The sequence below is a fragment of the Ictidomys tridecemlineatus genome, chromosome 8, assembly GCF_052094955.1.
Source record: "Ictidomys tridecemlineatus isolate mIctTri1 chromosome 8, mIctTri1.hap1, whole genome shotgun sequence".
NCBI lineage: Eukaryota > Metazoa > Chordata > Mammalia > Rodentia > Sciuridae > Ictidomys > Ictidomys tridecemlineatus.
The window spans coordinates 44,274,525-44,294,365 of NC_135484.1; the positions used below are offsets into that span (position 1 = coordinate 44,274,525).

Here is a 19,841-nt window from a genome sequence, read left to right on the forward strand (position 1 = left end):
TTTTCCCAGTATTTCCTGTAACTAGGTAAATTCTTTCCACTCCAGGAAGGGTGGAGGTAGGGAACAGGGGAGCTGAATCAGCGGTGGCAGGGCCTCACTGATGGGCTCTGTACCCACGTGGCCTCTGGCTCTGGGCTGCAAGAGTTGGCAGGCCAGAAGCTTAGCCGATGTGGCACTCTGGGGCAATGTGAGGTGTGGGGATGAGAAGGTGCTCACTCTAGCATGATTCTCAGGAAGGGACTCACCTGGACTAGCTTTGGATTCCCAGATTAGTTGGAACAATCTAAAACCGTAGAACTAGGCTCTCAATTGGGAGCACAGGGCATATTCTAGGTAGAGGTTTCACATGAGAGCCTCTAGGCAGGGCTTGAAAGAACTCTGCGTGGTCACCTTGGAGCATTGGGTGTCTCCTCTAAATGGTGCCACTTTTTCTGAGGCAACGTCCCATTCCTGGTAGGGACTGGGGAGAAAAGCGAAGAAACTCTGAAAGGCAACAGTTTGCAGAGTCTATTCTCAAGGGAGGGGAGCTGAGAATGAAATTGTAAGGGCTAGGAGCTTTCCCTGGGTCCCTGGGGAGCTAGTCATTGCTATCCAGCAGATGAGCTGAGAACTTAATGAGGTCTTGGTGAGAAACTAGACCAGGTAGAAGGTCCCTGCAGGCATCTTCTGGGGAAGTTAGGGTTGCCATGACAGAGTGTGAAATCTTCAGCAAGCTTTTTATGTGTCAACTAAAAAAATAATGACAAACTTTAAGGAGTTCATTTGAGGAACCACTCATAAGATAAAACATACCTATAGCCTGAATTATAATGAACACAATTGAGTGTCTTTTCATTCAGGAGACATTTAAGAATCTTGTGATGACACAAAGTCATTGTTATGAAAATCACTTATCATTATACTAGGGAAGTATGAAAGGTCTACTTAGTAGAATTCTTGGTCAATACAATTAATTTTAAATGATTGGATTAAGGAAAGCTAAATCATAATGAAATATTTTAGTGGGAATTAGGAGAATATCAATTCTACCTTTTAAAAACCCTAAGAAGACACTCTGTTTTGGTGAATAGTCTTACCAATTTTTTCCAAATTTCACATTTGTATAGCTGTGGACTACTCCGTGAACTGACCTTCACTATAAGAAATGTATTCACCAGTACTTTGAGTCTCTATAATTCAGTGATAATTTTGGATAATAAGAATTCAATTCTGGGTAAGTGCAATTTCAGAAATATTTTCAGAGTTACCAGTGATAAAAAGATGAAGTAATATTTATTAGCATTTAACTATTAATTATATTTATCAGTTTTTAAGTAATTCTGAAGTGGATCCATGTGCATATAGCATATGCTATAATTTGAATCTTAAATGTCCCCCCCAAGGTCCCTGTGTTGAAGGCTGGGTCCCCGGCTTGTGGTGCTTGCTATGGGGAGAGTTCAGGGGGCATGGAACCTTTAGGAAATGAGACCTAGAGGAAGGAAGTGAGGTAATTGGAGGCGTGCCCTTAAAGGGGGTATTGAGACCTAGCCCCATTCTCTTACTCTCTTTGTCTCCCTACCACCATGAGGTGAAGAGGCCCTGTCCACCATGTGCTCCTGCCATGATGCACTGTGCTACCACAGGCCCAAAAAAACAGGACCAATGGGTCAAAACCACTGAAACTGTGGATCAAAATAAACCTTCCTTTTTAATTTTAAGTTGATTTATCTCCAGTATTTGTTACATTGATGCAAAACTAACATGGCATGTTTGAAAATTTAGTTGATTAACCAGTACATAATTTTGTACAACCATATTATATAATGAACCACTTTATAGAATAAGGGAACTAATATTTTACATCTAAAATTTGTCTCTAATTAACTGGAAATCACTATGTACTACTCCATATTTTATGAAGTTAATGTAGTAGATCCTGACATGGTGGTACTAGTTCATTAAAAAGTTTCATGGGTTAACATTAGGCAAAGGACAGCTATCATCTCTGTGTGCATAAAGACACAACAAGTGATAACATTTTCCAAATTTTGAGTAAATGGGAACATTTGAAATGATGAAATGTTCATCTAACCTGAAACTTCTCTTCCTCCTTTGAATAGCGTACCATTGATATCTAGGCACCTACTGTTTTCCACTCCGTGCCTGTGACTTGTTAACTTCCTACCTGTTCTCTTACAAATAGGGTTGAAGGGCATGGACTCTCACTTAGCTTTATATTCTGAGGATGAGTCTCGGAAAATTATGGGGGAAATTATGCATTCTCAATAAATATCTAGGTGAACTGAGCTCACTGAAAAAGTCTGAATTCAGGTAGAGTTGAGAATAGTCACACCTCTGTCACTTACTAACTGTATAACATTGAATTAACTACAGGATCTTTCTAAACTTCAGTTTCCTTACCTTAAAATGTGGTTATTGTGAGAATAATAATACATGTAAAATGCCTAGCATAGTATCTGACACTAAGTGTTCACAAGTAGTAGCTAAAAAGTGAATCAATCATTCCCTTTGAATAATCATTTGTCTCTTTGTGTTGGGCCTTTCTCATTTTGGATTACTCCTTAATTCTAATCAACCAAGTCATAATTGGTTTTCAAGAATTGATTTTCCAATTATTAGCCTTTGCTTTATTTTTTTCCTCCCTCCTGAGATAGGATCTCACTATGTTGCCGAGACTGCCTTTACAAACCTCCCTTTCAGCCTCCTGAATAGTTGGGATAATCGTCATGGCTCCCTTATTAGATTTTTGTTTAAGCACCAGAAATAGCATGTTTGGAGGGATATTTGTGCACATATGGTGGCAGAAGGAGAAGAGAAAAGGTTGTCAAGATCTAATGATAAGTTATACTATCTTGGAATACTGAAGACTATTAGTACAACCCATGTAAAGGTCCTCATACCACTGAATACATTTGAGTCTCAAATACGGGAATCATTTGTTTTGTTTTTCTGGAACTCAATTTGAGCTCCAAAGTCTGACATCTGGGGAATTTTCTCCACTCTGGGCAATTCTGGAAGTTGTTCACCCTAATTTACTATATTAATGCAACTCTATATTTCTGGCTAGATTTCACATCTGGGCCAGATGATTTAATAACAAGCACTCTTACATAAAAGTTTCTTATCTTCTCTGAGCCTTGATTTCTTCAGCTGCAAAAAAAAATTAGAATAAAAATTCTTTGCACAGTTAAGATAATACAAGACAGCACCTGGCACCAGTAGGCACTTGACCAAAATGTCACTTTTATTTGTGTCTAATTATCTGGCTCCTTGAAAATACTTTCTTTCTCTTGAAATATATATAAAATTATGTCTAATAAAATTGTTCTTATGGGTACCTAACATCTTTGATAAATGAACTAAATGCAATGAATGTATTATGGTAGAGAATATTCTGAAGGGCAAGAAACCATGTTTTATAACCAGGAGCTATTTTAATTGTATTTTTATTTTAATCCTGTTACCTTTCAACCTTCTCTTTTATATCCATAAGTTTTCCCAGGGAGGTCAAAGTCATGGAGATATGTGTCTTGAGCTTTCCCAAGCCATTTTTATGCATTCCAACATATATAATATTCTCAGGAGCAACGTCCCTTGTATCCCTCTCCCCAGCCCACACTGGTAACAGCAGTGATGATCTCTCAGAAGGGGACTTTAATACTGACATGGAGCTCAGATGGCACAAAGAGGATATACATATTAGGATCACCAATATTTACGGACCAACTTGGAAAAGACACCTCCTTTCATGTGAGCTCAAAGGCGTGGGTACTTCCTAGGGTGGGTGCTTAGTTTCTGGGATGGTCACGGAAGGAGAACACAAGTGTCATTTGTGTCTTCTCACTATGTGTGCCACTCACAGGCTAAAAGGCAGGCTCTCTCTCCCAGGCCATGACTTAGATGCCTTCTCTTTACCTCTGTCTACAGAAGGCAAACTTGATGGTCAGGTGTCTACATCAGCACATCCCAGGTACATCATCCTAAGCCCTGACATTTATGTTTTGTATCTGGAGGGCCTGAGGCCATTTGAGAAGCTGCCTTCAGAAAGGTTAAATCCAATGAGGAATTCCTAGATAGTGGGTGAAGAGACATGCTGACAAAGCATAATTAAAGCAATTACCTTAATTATAATGAGGTCAAAGTAACTGAATGGGCCAAAATCAATGTGCTGGGGGAGAGAACTGCCAAAATCCTAAAGTAAGGTGAAACATGGATTAAACAACATTAAAAAAAAGGTCAGATGTTCTTTTATCCTGTGAGAGGCCCCTGATAAAGTGCTGATAATTGACATAGAGCTGAACACATCATTAAAGTTCTAGAGAGCGCCTGAAGTATTGTGGAAAAGCTCCGTGTCCTAGGCTAGTTAATACAATTGAACCAACTCTACGCTAATGATACAGAATAAAGGGGGCAGTGTATTTTTGATAATGATACACACCACTTTTAGGATGATATTGATCTCAAAATCAATGTGGGGTTTTTCCCTTCTTAAAAAATACTTTATATGATAGCTTAAATTGCCACCAAATTTTATATTTTTATAGAAGCAAAGTATGTCCAAAAGACCCCTTTCATCCTATATCTGGGTTGGCCTTAAAATATCATCCCATGTACTTGGTCACCATTTCAATAGCACAGAGGAGCTCTGTGACAATAGTTTAATTTTTGTTAACACTGGTGCTTTAGATGTCACAAAGGCAATAGTGCTGTGGGCCTGACTCACATGGGCATATGAAATACCACTTGATGTTTTAGCCATGTCCACATTAAAAAAAGAAAAAAAATGACCATTTTGAAAAGGTCCTCAAGGACTTACTGTCTTTTTCTTAAGTTGTACTACTTTTCTAACACTTCTTTTGAAACCAGATAACATTTTTTTATGGGATTAGTGTATACAATCCATGTTAACATTAGAGGCTTAAACATTCAGATTTATCAGGACAAGTAGTCAGTCTCCTTGACTGTAGAATGTAAGATGATGGCCAGGATGGCCAGGATTGGTAGAAAGAATTTTTTTTTTTAAGGATACAGAATTCTTCTTAGTCTGTATTTACATAGTACCCAGAAAGCTGAGAAAGTGTATTTAAATGGGAACTTTAGAACTGGTCACACTGCATCAGACAAAAGTACCATCTGATTAGTTCAAAAGAGATTATTCATATCGAGATCACTGATGACATGTAAAGACACAAATTTGGCCCTTTGATCCGGTATCTGTTGATATGCTTGGAATCAGTGTTTCACAGGGGAGAACTGGAAAATGCCAGAGTGTGTACTGTTAGACATCTGTCTGTTGAGGTGGAGATTGATAATGTTGTTCAGGCTGCAGTCCTAGGAGGCCAAGACTGTCCATCTTTTGCTCTGTCTTGTGTCATTAGCCCCCAGCAACATGGGAAAGGGGGAGGAATGGGAACTTTGGGGTCTAGTTCTTGCTGTCCCAGCTCTGTGACTTTGGTTGCTTTTATATGTCAAATATAAAGAAGCTGAACAAGGTCATTTCTTGCTCTAAAGTTCTATGGGGCAACATAAATGACATCATTTGGGAGACTTTCTATGACCTAGTCTCGTAAAGTGCAATGCCCCAATTTTTAGTTTTTATTATCTAATTTCCTAAGAAGAAAGGGCAAATTCCAAGAACTATAGAAAAGTGGAGAGTTTCCATCCCATGCCTGATGTTAACAGAGGCAGTCATTTTTTTTTTCATGTTCCCCAAACCCTTCTGTATAACTGGATCTTGGTGTATTTTAAAGAATTACAATGCTTTTTAAAGTATCTTCTGGAAATCTCTTGCATCGGGGCTTCCCAGTAGGTTCACAGAAATCTGATGAGTTCATCATGAAGCTTCATCTTATGAATCATGAAACTTCACCCACAAGCTGTGATTAATATCAGTAGCCCCTCCCTCACAACAAATAAACAAAAATCCATGCAAGAGGAGATGGTACATAGCTCTTCCTTGTAAAGATATCCCACACTCCTGATCTAGCTTCTAAAGGTGAAATACCCACACTTATGCTAAAAAACCAACCTTCATGTGGTAGTTTGAGAGCCCAGTCTTTCTCTGGCTTGGCTAGGGTGTGGAGGAGTAGGGAGGAGTGCAGAACACACTGGGCTCCTGGAATGAACTGTCTCATAAAAACACCTCTAATCAGCTAGTCTAGGCCAGTAGCTTTGGCCTCCCAATTTTCCTCCGAGTAGATGGTAACTCCACTTTAAGCACTGTCTGCAGTTTTCTGAATTCATCTGCAGGCATAATGCCCCCTTCATTTACTAGAGAAACATTTATTAAGTACTTCCTGCATGCCAATATTTTAGGTGTGGGGAACAAACACGAATAGCACACAGACACTGGCAAGACCAGGTTCCTAAGATCCTTGTTTCTCCCAATCACAAATATTCCATTTCTTGCTTTGGTGTCCCCTGCAGAGGTCACCAACCTGGTGACCACCCAAAGACTCACCTGCTCCCTGATGCCTTCCCACGAGCACATCGGCTCCCACCATGCAGCCCATTCCCAGGATGCAGACAACAATGCCGACGAAATGCACAGCCTTGTACCGGATCAGCAGGAAGAACCAGGAGAGCAGAATCACCACTGGGATCACAAAACAGTCCAGGAGCTAATGGAGGGAGGAAGGTACATAAGAGGAGGTTCAGGAGTGCTGTATCTGTCACTGAGAAAGCCATGTCACTAATTCAGCTCCGCAGAAGGTATTTCCCCTGAACCTGAGTTTTTATGTAGAGCCAGAACTGATTCAGTTAAAACAGAACTAACTTTAATTTTTCACTTTAGTGTAAACATCCCATGAGCCTTGAGGGAAAGGAGAAGGCAAATCAATAAGGCAGGTCAGCAGTGAAGTTTCTCCTGCCCCTTCTGGGGTGAGGGAAGCATTGCCTCCCTCTTCTTCAGAGCCCTGGTGGTCTCCACTGGAACACTGAGGCACACAGAGGAAAGATCCAGTCATTTTTCACGATTCCATTACTTTAGGAGCAGATCTCAGAATGGAAGGTGAGGGTATTAGAACGTTTATTTAATTTAGAATTTAGACAGAATTTGAACTTAATCTCTCCCAGACAATTGTCTCCCTACTACCAGTAAGAGTTACTTAGTCTGTCCTTGTCATTTTACTCTTAAAAGAAAGAAATGCTGTGCCAGGTGCAGGGGCACAGGCCTATAATTCCAGCAACTCAGGAGGCTGAGGCAGGAGGGTCGCAAGTTTGAGATCAGTCTCAGCAACCTAGCAAGACCCTGTCTCAAAAATAAAACAGGCTGGGGATGTAGCTGAGTGATAGAGTACCCCTGGGTTCAATTTCCAGGAGAGAGAGAGAGAGAGAGAGAGAGAGAGAGAGAGAGAGAGAGAGAGAGAGAGAGAGAGAGAGATCTCTAAATATTAATACAAATATTAGTCTTAAAGCTTTATAAATAGATTTAAATATTATTGTTTTGAAAAGTTTGAACAAAAAGTAGAAAATAATTTTGACTTCATTTTTATGCACAAGAAATTAGATTCCATGTGACACGGAAGTCCCCAGAGTTGGTGCAGTTTGCCTCGATCACATAGAGATGTAACATGGTGAAATGAGAAGATCCCACATCAAGAGTCAAAAGACCTGAGTTGGTGAACTAGGGCCTGACTTGTAGCTGTGCCCCCTTGGGTAATTACAAACTCAGAAGCTCTAGATTCCTATTAGAATGAAGACAACAATTCCACCAAGTTTCCCCAGCGATCAGTGTGAAGCTCAGAGATAATACATAATCAAAGTATTTTGTACAGTGTGAGACCCTCAATGCCTGCCTATACCCTGCTTCCAAACATGTGCTCTGTGCTGCACAGAACTAACTCTCAATGTCATCCCTGGAAAAAACTCTGGATACACTAACCAGGGCAGGGTCTACAAGAGACAAACTAATGTCCTGTAGAACTTCAGACTCCATGTGCCAAAGAAAAAACTTGAGAGAGAGAGAGAGAGAGAGAGAGAGAGATTCTTAATATTTATTTTTCAGTTTTTGGCGGACACAACATAATTGTTGGTATGTGGTGCTGAGGATCGAACCCGGGCCAAACGCACGCCAGGCGAGCGTGCTACCACTTGAGCCACATCCCCAGCCCCTTGCTAGAATCTTAAGCAAGTGACTTAATCATATAGCAACTAGCATGGGTAGTGATCCCCCCTGCTCCTCCACTTTCATGGCCTGCATTCTATTGATCATTAAGTTCTGTCACTTCCACCTTTGAAATGTCTGTCATGCCTATTCCAGCCAGGCTCTCCCACTTGTGCCAACTACATCCTCTCCTACCTGCACCAAGCTCTTCCTTCTTGCCTCAGGGCCCTCACTCATGAACCCCCAGATTTTGTAATGTTGCATCTCAATTCTTTTTTTTTAAGAGAGAGAGAGAGAGAGAATTTTAATATTTATTTTTTTAGTTTTCAGCGACATGTGGTGCTGAGGATCGAACCTGGGCCACACACATGCCAGGCGAGAATGTTACCGCTTGAGCCACATCCCCAGCCCCGTATCTCAATTTTTGAATGTCCTGATTCCTTTTCCTTCAGATCTGCACTTGGGTGTTGCCTCCTCAAGAAAGCCTCTTGGATCTGTAGGTGAGGTCAGGTCCTGTTTAATGCTTTTGTTGCACTGTGCTTCTCCTTCATGCTGCCAGCTGCAATAGTACTGAATTAACATGGAGGAATTGGCATATTATCTGACCTCTCTCTTTACCTGGAGATTCTACAGCCTGGAGGACTGTACTCCCACGGAGCAGAACACTGCTAGGATCATGAGAAGTATTCAATAATAGTTACTGATCAAATATATATGAAGATTTTTTTTTAATGATCAGAAACATCAAAATAGAGTCTCTAAAATTCATTAAAGGCTTGGATATTTGCAAAGTATCCCTGAATGTCAAAGTTGGTTTCTTGGCAGTGTGAATAGCACTCAGAATTCCCTTCATCCCCAAAGCATTTTTGTGACCTGAGCAGAACCCTCATGCATCTCTAGGCACTGGTCTTCCCCTTTGCAAAATGAAACAATCACTCAGAATGGAAAGCTGTCCTGGGGGTTGCTGTGAGATGATGAGGTTAAACTGAGGAAGCATCATGTGAATACTGAGCAGCACTGTGAGGCTGGGGCCTGGCCCAGAGGTTGTGGCTCTCCTGGAGGGACTCAGTGCAGGAGGTGGCAGCAGGTAGGATTGCATTGCAGCCCACAGTGGCTCACTGCACAGTTAATTAGCAATGTAAGTTAACGAGCCGACTTGATGTGGTAATATGTGCTAAGGCAGGTTTTACAACTGGCCTCAGATGCCACTTAGGTATATAAGGAAATTTCAGTTTGCCAGTGAAAACTGTTCACTTAAGCACAAAACAGTTGGTGATTTGTTCTTAAAATTAAAAATGACGGAATCAAGTTGAAATTTTTTTTTTTGCTACATGCCTCACACCTGGGATTTCATTATCTGGCTGGAAGCCCTGGGTCAGTGGAGCTGAAGGTCTCCATTCCTGAATTATTGAGTGCAAACTAGGCCACTTTCCAATCTTCGAAGAGGGCTGAAGTGAGTCTTTTTGTTTCCAGTGTAATTAGAAACCTCCAAGCATTTGATATGTCCTGGGGTCTATTTCTTATTGGTTTTTAGCTAGAAAATCCTTATTTGTGTCTGGTGGTCCTGTGAGTGAGGGAAGGTTTTTCAGAAAGAAGGGAAAAAAAGCATACAATCTGGGACATTTGAATGAGGGAAGGTTGGTGCTCAGCATACAGTGGGGCTCAGTAATTGGTGACTAAATGAATTAATGAAGGAACAGACCTGTAGTGTCAGTGACTGTCTGAAGGGACATTAGAGATAATTGACATTGATATTGGTATTCGGAGGAAGACAGCTTTTCATTTTGGAAGAATGTCCCATGCTTTCTGCAGGGTATTGAGCATTGTTGGCCTTGTCTATTAAAACATTCTTACACATTTACAAATACCCCCAAGGGCAGTATCTCCCCAGTTTAGAACCACTGAGAACCCATTCTTTGAAAGGGGGGACGTACAGGCACAGGAGGTGAAGTGATGTGCCCAAGGTGCCTCATATTATTGGCATCAGCAGTAATTATACAAGGGCAATTTTATAGTATTTTATTGGAGGTCAATGACAGGAATATTTAATTGTTACAGCTGGAGGTCTCACCATGGCATCTGTAACTACAGATAAGAAACTGTTTGGCAGCTGCTGTTTAGTAATTAGGCTATTATTTTTTAGTGATTTTTAGCCTCCAGACTTTCCCCTCATGGTCTTATAGCATAAGACATACCGACAAAATAATTTTCCAACAGTTTTCTGGTGGCTTGACTTCTTAGCAAAAAGGGTTACTAGAGTAATAAAAGGGAGAAACATCCTAAATAGCTACCTACAACTGGGACTGTAAAAAAAGAAAAAGTAAACAACAACAACAATAAAATTGACCTCTGCTTTTTTAGAAGATTTAACTATTTTATATCCATTTCTCTATTCAAAAAGAAAGGATAAAATATCACAGCAAAAGAAGAGATGAATAAATATTACTTTATAACTATCTTATAGCTCTAAAAAATCTCAGAGACCATTAAAAGTACTTCAGAAAGAAGAGTATTCATTGTCCTTAGGTTTACATAATATATTCTTTCTCTAAGGATTTAAACCAATTTTACTCTCCTTATGTCATAAACCCTCAGCTCAGATAAGATATGCCAGACAGGTCTATGATCCAATTATCTGATTTTATTGATAGAGACACTGAGGCACATAATACATGATGGCTGGGGCAACAACTCTGAAGTCCTGGTAACAGCACCAGCATTATTATTGGTACCTTGTAGTTTTACATAACATTTGCAGAAGGTTGCATTAAGTTCACACTTACAGTTATGTTATTAAAAGATAACATAATTTAACAATTATGTTATCTTTTAATCTTCGTAACAGCCCTTTAAGGGAATTATGACTGAACCCATTTTTTTTTTTTTTTAATGAGGGTTCAGGAGTAAAGCCATTTAGTATGAGAATTGGGGCTAAAATACAAGTTTCCCAAGTCTTAGAATAGAGTTCAAGTGCACCTTCTAGTAGTTATAGGTCCAAGATGATGCTTTTAGGATAACAGAATATGTACTTGTGTGTGTGTGTGTGTGTGTGTGTGTGTGTGTGTGTGTATGTATGACTGTGGTATCATTAACTCTCTTCAATATTTCTCCTTTTTTTTTCTTTTCCACTTTAGCTTATTTCTGACCATCTGTGTATTTCCCTGCAGTCTTGGTTGTGCCCTGTCCTACACACACACACACACACCCACCATCCCTCCCCTCCTGCCAGTGTCCCTCAAGCTTTTTTCCTTTGACCTGCTACTTCCATTTGGTAGTATTCCCTAGACCACCTTGTATTCTCCTTCAGACACAGATACTTCTTTTTAAATTTCTATTTGTTTACTATTAGGGCATTATAATTATACCTAATAGTGGAATTCATTGTCCCCTTTTCCTCTATTCCTCCCTTCATCCCCCGGTCCCAGTCCTCTACTCTACTGGTCTCCTTTCTATTTTTATCAGACTCCCCCAACACCTTTCTTTTCCTTTTTACTCTTCAGCTTCCAAGCCTCTGCATTGTTGATGGGTATCCCCAGTTGTATCCTGGTCTTGCAGAGTATTTTCTAAGTCTGTGATCCACAGGAGGATGCATTCCAAGTATGGGATTCAGGGAGAGGCACAGGCTCTGGAACAACTGCATGAGGTGGAGGTGGAGGGTTGGCTCTGCTTAGCAATTCCACCAGGGGCATATGGTCTTTGCTGAGCAAATTCTGGGACATCCTCTCCCCAGAGGGGTGGAATGGGGAGGTCTAGGAGAAGGAGATAGAGGAAGTCTGCTGAGCCAGCAGTGTTCTTGCCTTATCCTTGCACAGATAAGGTTCCAGCTGCTCCTGCTGTATGGCTCCTAGATAAAGCTTCCACTCTCTATAGGATTCTCATCCTCTTCTCTATTTCCCTGGCTCTTTCCTGTTGAGTCCCCTCCAAGTCCTATCTTAAGATGGCTCTACATGATAGCCAAGCCTACACTCAAAGTTGACCTGCCCAAGTACCTGTGTGCACATTGGCCCCACATCTTCTCCACTTGCATACAGTCTGTTGCTCTGAAGTTGTGCACTTTGATTTAAAATTTTATAAAATTCATTGCAGGAAAGCATTGGTTTGTTTATCTGTCATACAATATATGGCCTTTTGTGACTGAGTTCTATCACTCAGCATAGTGTTTCCTGGTTCAACCATATTATAGCCCATTCCATTCTTTTTCATTGCCAAACAATATTGAATATACCACATTTTACTTTGTGACTGAGTTCTATCACTCAGCATAGTGTTTCCTGGTTCAACCATATTATAGCCCATTCCATTCTTTTTCATTGCCAAACAATATTGAATATACCACATTTTACTTACCATTCACCTATTGATGGAATAGGTGTAGTTGCTTCTACTTTTTCGATACTATGAATGATTCTGCAATGAACATTGGCACAAGAGCCTTTGTTGGGAAACATGGGTATCATTTAACATTTTGAGGAACTGCTACACTGTTTTATAAACTGGCCACACCATTTTACAACCACACAAGCTATATAGGAGGGTTCTAATTTCTCTACATCCTTGACAACATTTTCTCCCTTAGATTTTAGCCATCCTTGTGGATGTGAAGTAGCATTTCATTATTAATTTTAATTTGCATTTTCCTAATGACTAATGATATTGAGAATCTTTTAACATGCTAGTCATTTTTATAACTTCTTTGAAAAAACTTTCTATTCAAATCATTTGCCTATTTTTAAATTGGAGATTTAAAAATATGTCTTATATTTGAAATCATTTTTTTTACACATTCTTATTTGTTGCCAGTTCTCCTTAAATATAAATGATGTTTCAAAGAATATATTTATATGTAAACCTGTGAGTCTCTAAATATTTCCTTATGATAAATTCCTAGCCATGAAGTTATGGTTTACAAACAGTTAACTAATTTCTTAAAGCATACCATCAAATGTTTTTCCAGAAAGTTAGTGGCCATTTATTTGACCAGTCTCAATACTGAATATTCTAATTTTATTTCTGTACTCCTATAAATTTGTGTATTATCTTTTTTACAAGTTGCCATTTGTATCAAATCAGATATAAAATTTTACTTTTAAATTTTTTCATAACCAACTTGAATCAAATGTATGAAATATGATATGTCAAGAGCTTTGTAATGTTTTGAACAACCAATTAAAAAAAATTTTTGTGTGTGATACTGGAGACTGAATTCACAGTTTCCTACATATTAGGGAATCCCTCTACCACTGAGCTACATCCCAAGTCCTTTTTATTATTTTATTTTGAGACAGGGTCTTGCTAAATTACCTAGGCTAGCCTTGAACTTGTGACCCTCCTGCCTCAATGTCTCTAGTGCCCGGGATTACAGACATGTGTTACCATGCCCTATTGAAATTTTACTTTTTAAAAAGATTAGCTGTGTGATCACTGATAAAGCAAACCATTTTTATCTAAATATTTATGTAATTAACATTTTTTGAGAAATATCTATTCATGCATGGCCCGAGTTAATTTCTTTCTAATGAAGTAGTATTATTGCTGATCCATAAAATTCTTTATATAAAGGATATTTGTTAAAATATTTTTATAATTTTTTAAACATTTTTGTTTATGATCCTTTTTAAAGGGCTTAAATATTTATTCTTAAGCTTATTTTCAGAAATTTCTTTTCTTTCCCCCAAAGCAGCTTAGTTACCTAATGTCCTTTTAGTTATTTATATATTTTTTAACATTTAAAATGTTAATTTATCTAGAATATTTTGTGCATGAAATTTAGGCTAATGTCTAACTTTATTTCTTATTATAGCAACATTATTTGTTGAATAATGTTTCCTTTCTCTGACTGTCTACTGTATTTTCTTTATGGTGTTTCTTATACATTCAGATCTGTTTTAGGGCCATGTTATGTACCATATTATCAGGAGTCTCGTGTTGCTTTAATTGCTGTAGATTTATAAATACATTTTAATGGTTTCTAATGCAAATTGGTTTTCATTGTTCGTTGTTTTCAAAGTTATATTGGCTATTCTTATCTGGTTTTTTTTTTCAGATGAAATTTACCATCATAGTTTCCAGTCTTCACCTCTTTCCACACACTCCAACTTAGAAAAATTCAAAAAACATTTATAGCATTCTTATCTCATTGTCAAATGTTAAATAAAGCCTTTGTGGACAAATCTATGCTTTTTTCCAGATTCTTTTTCCTCTTTTGGTACTAGGGATTGAATTCAATGAATTGAATTCAACCACTGGGGCCACATCCCCAGCCCATTTTTATATTTTAATTAGACATAGGTCTCACTGACTTGCTTAGGGCTTTACTAAGTTACTGAGGCTGGTTTTGAACCTCTGGCCTCAGCTTCCCCAGCCACTGGGATTATAAGCATGTGCCACTTACACCTGACTTTTTTCCCCCCAGATTCTTACAGAAATTTAAGTGAAACTTTGAATTTCAGTATTTGCATTTATTATACTTTTCAGAAAATATCAGATGGGTAAAAATGATAATTTTCAGGTCAGACGAAGAAGATAGAGGGTTTATATTTATATTAATCAAAGTAGAAAATGTAGGTAGTCACATTGCACTTAAATGTTATATTTTAACCTACTGTTAAAATTTTATATAATGCACTCAAAAAAGTTATCTAATAGCCAAAACATAAATGACATTTATTTTATTTTTGGAAAGAATAAGTCATTTTGCCTCAAGAAAAAAAAAATCACCAAATCATCTTAAAGTTAGTATATTGTGGTGTTTGGTATTTTCTGACATACATGCTCTGTAACATGGATGACATTGACAAGAAAATCTATATAACTAAAAAGGGAGAATTGTTCTGCAAATTAATAGCAGGCATTTCAGGAAATCTCTATTGCATTCTCATTTTGTACTTACAAGTGGAAAAACTTGGCATGACTTGTCCTGTGTCTTCAATTTATGGCCCTTAACTATCTTCAGAAAAGCTGAATGTAACATTTTGTTTACATTCTGATAAAATGTCTATTTAGAGACTGTCCTTTGTGACTAAAATGCTCATATTCTGCTTTCTTCTCTTATGTTCAGTGCTTGTGGTTCCAATCACTCACTTCTCCAGAATCTAACCAGCAGAGAATAATACCTTGCTCCATTTGAAGCTGCCATTTGTGTAAGTCAAATTGGTTGAATATTGGCAGTTTCACATGTTCGCCTAAAAGACCCAAGAAAGCATAATGGAAATCAAATACCAGCTGTATTAATGTTCAACCTGGTTTGGAAAAGGCAGTAATGCTTCCCATCTTTAGCTACAATTTTAACTTTACCTAAGCTTGTAAGTACATCTGCCGGGAGAAAGGGTCACTGGGTCTTGCACACTGTCTCAGGGATCTTTGACAAGAGCCAGTCCTTAACAAGTCATAAAGCCAGCAGAAATGAAGCACTCTGAAGATTGTTTTTTCTTCTTCTTCTTTTTTTTTGTTTTTGTTTTAAGGCATCAAAATCCCACTAAAATGAATGAATTTAAAAAATGCAACATATATTCACAATGGAGTTTTATTCAGCCATAAATAAAACCAAAATTTGCAGGAAAATGAATGGAACTTGAGAATCTATGTTAAGCAAAATAAGCCAAACTCAGAAAGTCAAGGGTTGTATGTTTTCTCTCATATGTGGAAGCTAGAGACGAAAGAGAAAAAGAGATGTGGGGAAGGGGAGCTCATGGAAATTGAAGGGAGATCAGTAGAGTAGAGGGAAAAGACCAGGGGAGGCAAGAGAGGAGGGAAAGGAGAAATATGGGGGAAATACTGGCCAAATCATACTGCTATATTGTATGCATGTAAAAAAATGGTACAACAAATCCCACCATTATGTACAACTATAATGCATCAATAAAAAATATGGGGGAAACCCCCATCAAGTGGTAAAGTCCATTATTGGGGACTGATTTCGATATTTTCCTTTTGGGGTGGATCACATATGTAAGGGAGAGAGTTTCTCACATTCATTCAGCTTGGGGAAGGGGTTGGAAATCTTTCCTGATCTGGTGGTATCAAGGGAGTTCAGGAACTTCTCCATATTCCCTCCATACCATGCTTGGTTTAGGTGACATATATGTTCATGTAAGATTTCATTTCTTGATCAAGGATCTACATATCATAATATTAGACATAAAAATCTCTGGAAGAAAGTCAGAATTTACAGGAATAAAATGTTAATATTAGTTATCTTTGAATGGGATAACTGATTCTTCACAAGCCCAAGGCCCAAATTCTCTATGGTTTCCAAATTTCCTCTCTTGCGCATATACTACTTTCAAAAACAACATGTTATGAGAGAGTAAAAATTTACCAATCAGATCACTCTTCCTCTAGGGAAGTGGATGGCTTACATATTTTTTTTGTAAAAAAACCCAAAAGCCAACTGCTCCCATTTCTGTAGAGCATAATGAGGTGACCTCATCCCTCAGTCAAATGCTCTCTGCCCAAAGGAGACTTCTTCACCAGCCTTCAGCTCCTCATTATCGCTCCCCTCCAGCTATTCACAGGGCCAAAGCTCTCTGACACAGCCCAGCTGTCAGAGGCCGTACCTGAGGCGACTGGTAGGTGATTCCAGGAAAGAGAATTCCCCTGCTTTTCCTTTCTCTGCTTCTAATTGGTAATTCTCCCTGGTTTCTAACAGTGACATGTATTTAAATTTTGCATCTCCAGTGAGTATAATAGAAGCATGAACAGGGAAGGATCTTTACAGAGGCAAACTTCAATAACACACACATACACATACGCACACAAACTCTCAACAAAAGTCCTCTTAAGGCTGACGGTCCAGCTGAACAGAGTAGACTACAGTTTGGGAAATGTACGTTCACATGCTATCAATAACCATTTCCATCCCACGGTCTGCATATGTAGCCCTCCCACAGTCATTTGAAAATCGAACCAGGAGTATGGTACCAGGGGATTGTAGCTTTCATCTGGTACAGACTTTCCTGGAGACAACTACCATTTCCCCTAACACCCTTCTCACCAGAGTTTTTCTTTCCCGGGTTATTTTATGCATACTATGCTCCTTTAGACACCATACCTTAGGCCTTAATGTTTATGTTTTACTCTCTTAAGATGTTTCTGCTAGATGAAGATCTGAGTGGTTATAACATGTCACTGCACTTACTACATGAGAGCCATTTGTCAGGAAATGTCCTATTTACACAATTTAGAAATAGATTTTCGCCAAATTACTTTTTTTTTTTTTTCTACTGAGGAGGATTTTTGTCACCTTGTGCCTGTCATCAAAACTTCCCATTTGCTCAAGCATGTTCAGTTTTCTATTTTGGTTACAGTGAGAGAGGCAGGGAGAGGGAGAGAGAAAGACAGGGAACTGCCACGCTCTGAAAATCTGGGACAAATACCTAGAAATCTAGGTGACCGGAAGACACAGATAATTAGACACAAGTTCTCTATCTCTTTTGTGGGGAAATCTGTCTCAGGTGAGACCAGATTTGTCCTAGAGGAAGAATTCATCCTGGGTGAGCATCATTGTGCTTCATCTGAACTTTAATTACCTTAAAAATCTCTGATTGCCAGCAAACTGGACTCCAGAAGGAGAAAGTCAAGGAATCGATATTTACTGAATGACTACTATATGCCAAATGCCGTGATAGGTTCTAATTTTCCCCGTTTTTTACAAAGGAAGAAGCATAGTTCTAAAGAGGGTAGATAACTTTCTTGAAGTCACTCATTGGGAGCCAGGGATCCCAATCCACTGTTTCCTTACACAAAACAAGCTTAAGTAATATAGGCACAGGTAGCACAGAAACTACACAGGGTGCAGTTCTAATGAAGGCTGCTGAGGTCTCGTGCATTTAAATACAGCCGACTCTGATGCTATTGGAAAACAGTCATTGGTTGGGAGTATTCCTCTGCATTTTATATTTTAAAGACAATATAGGTTATAAGACAATGTGTATGAGAATTAGAATCATTTGTTTTTAGCGGTGAGTCTCTGATATTGTGTGGTTATCTTGAGTGCTTTGCAGAAGTGGTTGCCTGAAATCATCCAAACCCTAACTTGTATTTTTTTTTTATTTATAGGCTTTATGAGCATAAGAACATTAACGGTAACATTAAAGCAAGTACACATTTCAAAGCACATATTGAAGGAAATGAAAGTTTTCTGATAAAATATTAATTCTACATTAATTTTGCATTACTTTTGATTCCTCACAGCATTAAACCAGCAGGGAGAAGCAATTTCAAAAGCTAGAGGAAAACATTTTGTACTTTTGCGGATCTATTTCTAGGTCTCACTCACTATTTTGATTTTGTTTAAAAATCAGATTTTTATCATCTTCTACTAGTCGTTTACTTGTTCTTTCATCAATTTTTGAATGCCTACTATGTGCTCAGTGTTGCTAGAGGTGCAGGTGATACCAGAGGGAACAAAATACTGTATGCTTACGACCTGATGGATAGTCGCCAACAAACATTCACTTCTTTCTTGCAGTTCACGCTCAGTTTCTTTCCCTAAGGACTTGCCTGGCACTGAAGGTCACCCTATCTTCTGTGTTTTGAAATCCTCCCTTCCTTCTTCCTCTGGAAGAAGCTACCCATGCTCCAGCCGCTCCCCCATGCTCCTCCTGGATCTTCACCCCTTTTAACTGGCAGCTTTCCTTCACCATATTAGCACTTAATCTTAATGTACAATTGCTCTGTAGCTATTTGTCTTTCCCTCTTCACAGTAATACTGTAAAGGATTAATCCATAGTCACTGTCTCTGGTATCTTGGTCTCACCCATTTTACGAGCTGGTCCTCAAGTGATAGTGTGTCCTTATCCGTGATCACCAATGCTGAATGTATGGCCAGTTTTCACTTTTTACCTTACAGAACCACTGCAGCATTTAGAATTTCTAACCACTCTCTCCTTGAATTTGCTCCTTCCTTGATTCATTTGTCTTTTTCTTTCCCCCCTCTAACCTCTCTGGCCCTTTCTTCTGTCTTTTGGGGGACTCATCTAGCTGGTTTTTGTTCCTCAAATTTGGTGCATCTGAGGGTTCAGTCTTGGCTCTCTGATTATCACATTCTATATATGCAATTCTTGTTTCCTTTCCTGCCAAACTTTTTGGAAAAAACTTGCATTCAGCCACTGTCTCCATCTCTCCAACATCAACTCGACACCTCCAGTCAGTGCAATCTGGTTTCTGTTCCCTACACACTAGTAAAATTGCTCAAAAATACATTCCCTGCTTTTAATCCAGCAGATACATTTGAATCCCCACGTTAGTGCAGAATCTGACAATTTCTTCCTTTCTCTGGTGCTCCTAACCCCCGTGAAGATCTGCTATGAATGTACCAGAATGCCTACCAGGCCAGCATGACTCAAACATACACCAGACTATTCCTCTCCTGTGATTCCTCCCTAGGTGAATGGGATCTCTGGTGATTTAGTTGCTCAGGTGTGAACCCTGTGACCGACATCCACAGGTCACCCCTTCCCTCTTGAAGTGCCTTCTTGACTTTGGATACAGGACATATCACATTCTTTCCGTTTTCTTATCATGCTGGCTTCTCAGTCTACTTTCACCTGGACTCTAAATGTTGCCATGTCCTAGAGCTCAGTTTTGAGTTTCCCTCTCTTTTCTACTTATACTCACTCCATTGGGGTCTTATTAGACCATGACCTTCAGCACCTTCTACATGAAAATGACAGCCAAGTTCATAGTTACAGTTCTCACCTCTTTGCTGAGCTCCATTCACATACAGCTAGCCACCTAC

The 19,841-nt window shown here is 39.0% G+C and overlaps 1 protein-coding gene across 1 annotated transcript in view; it reads right to left on the reverse strand.

Moving 5' to 3' along the window:
• Slc35f1 (solute carrier family 35 member F1) overlaps positions 1–19,841 on the reverse strand; it is a 387,998-nt gene that overhangs the window by 38,969 nt on the left and 329,188 nt on the right. Inside the window, exon 4 of the mRNA XM_078019331.1 lies at positions 6,461–6,620. Coding sequence (XP_077875457.1) covers positions 6,461–6,620 — 160 coding nt within the window. The remainder of the gene's footprint in view (positions 1–6,460; positions 6,621–19,841) is intronic.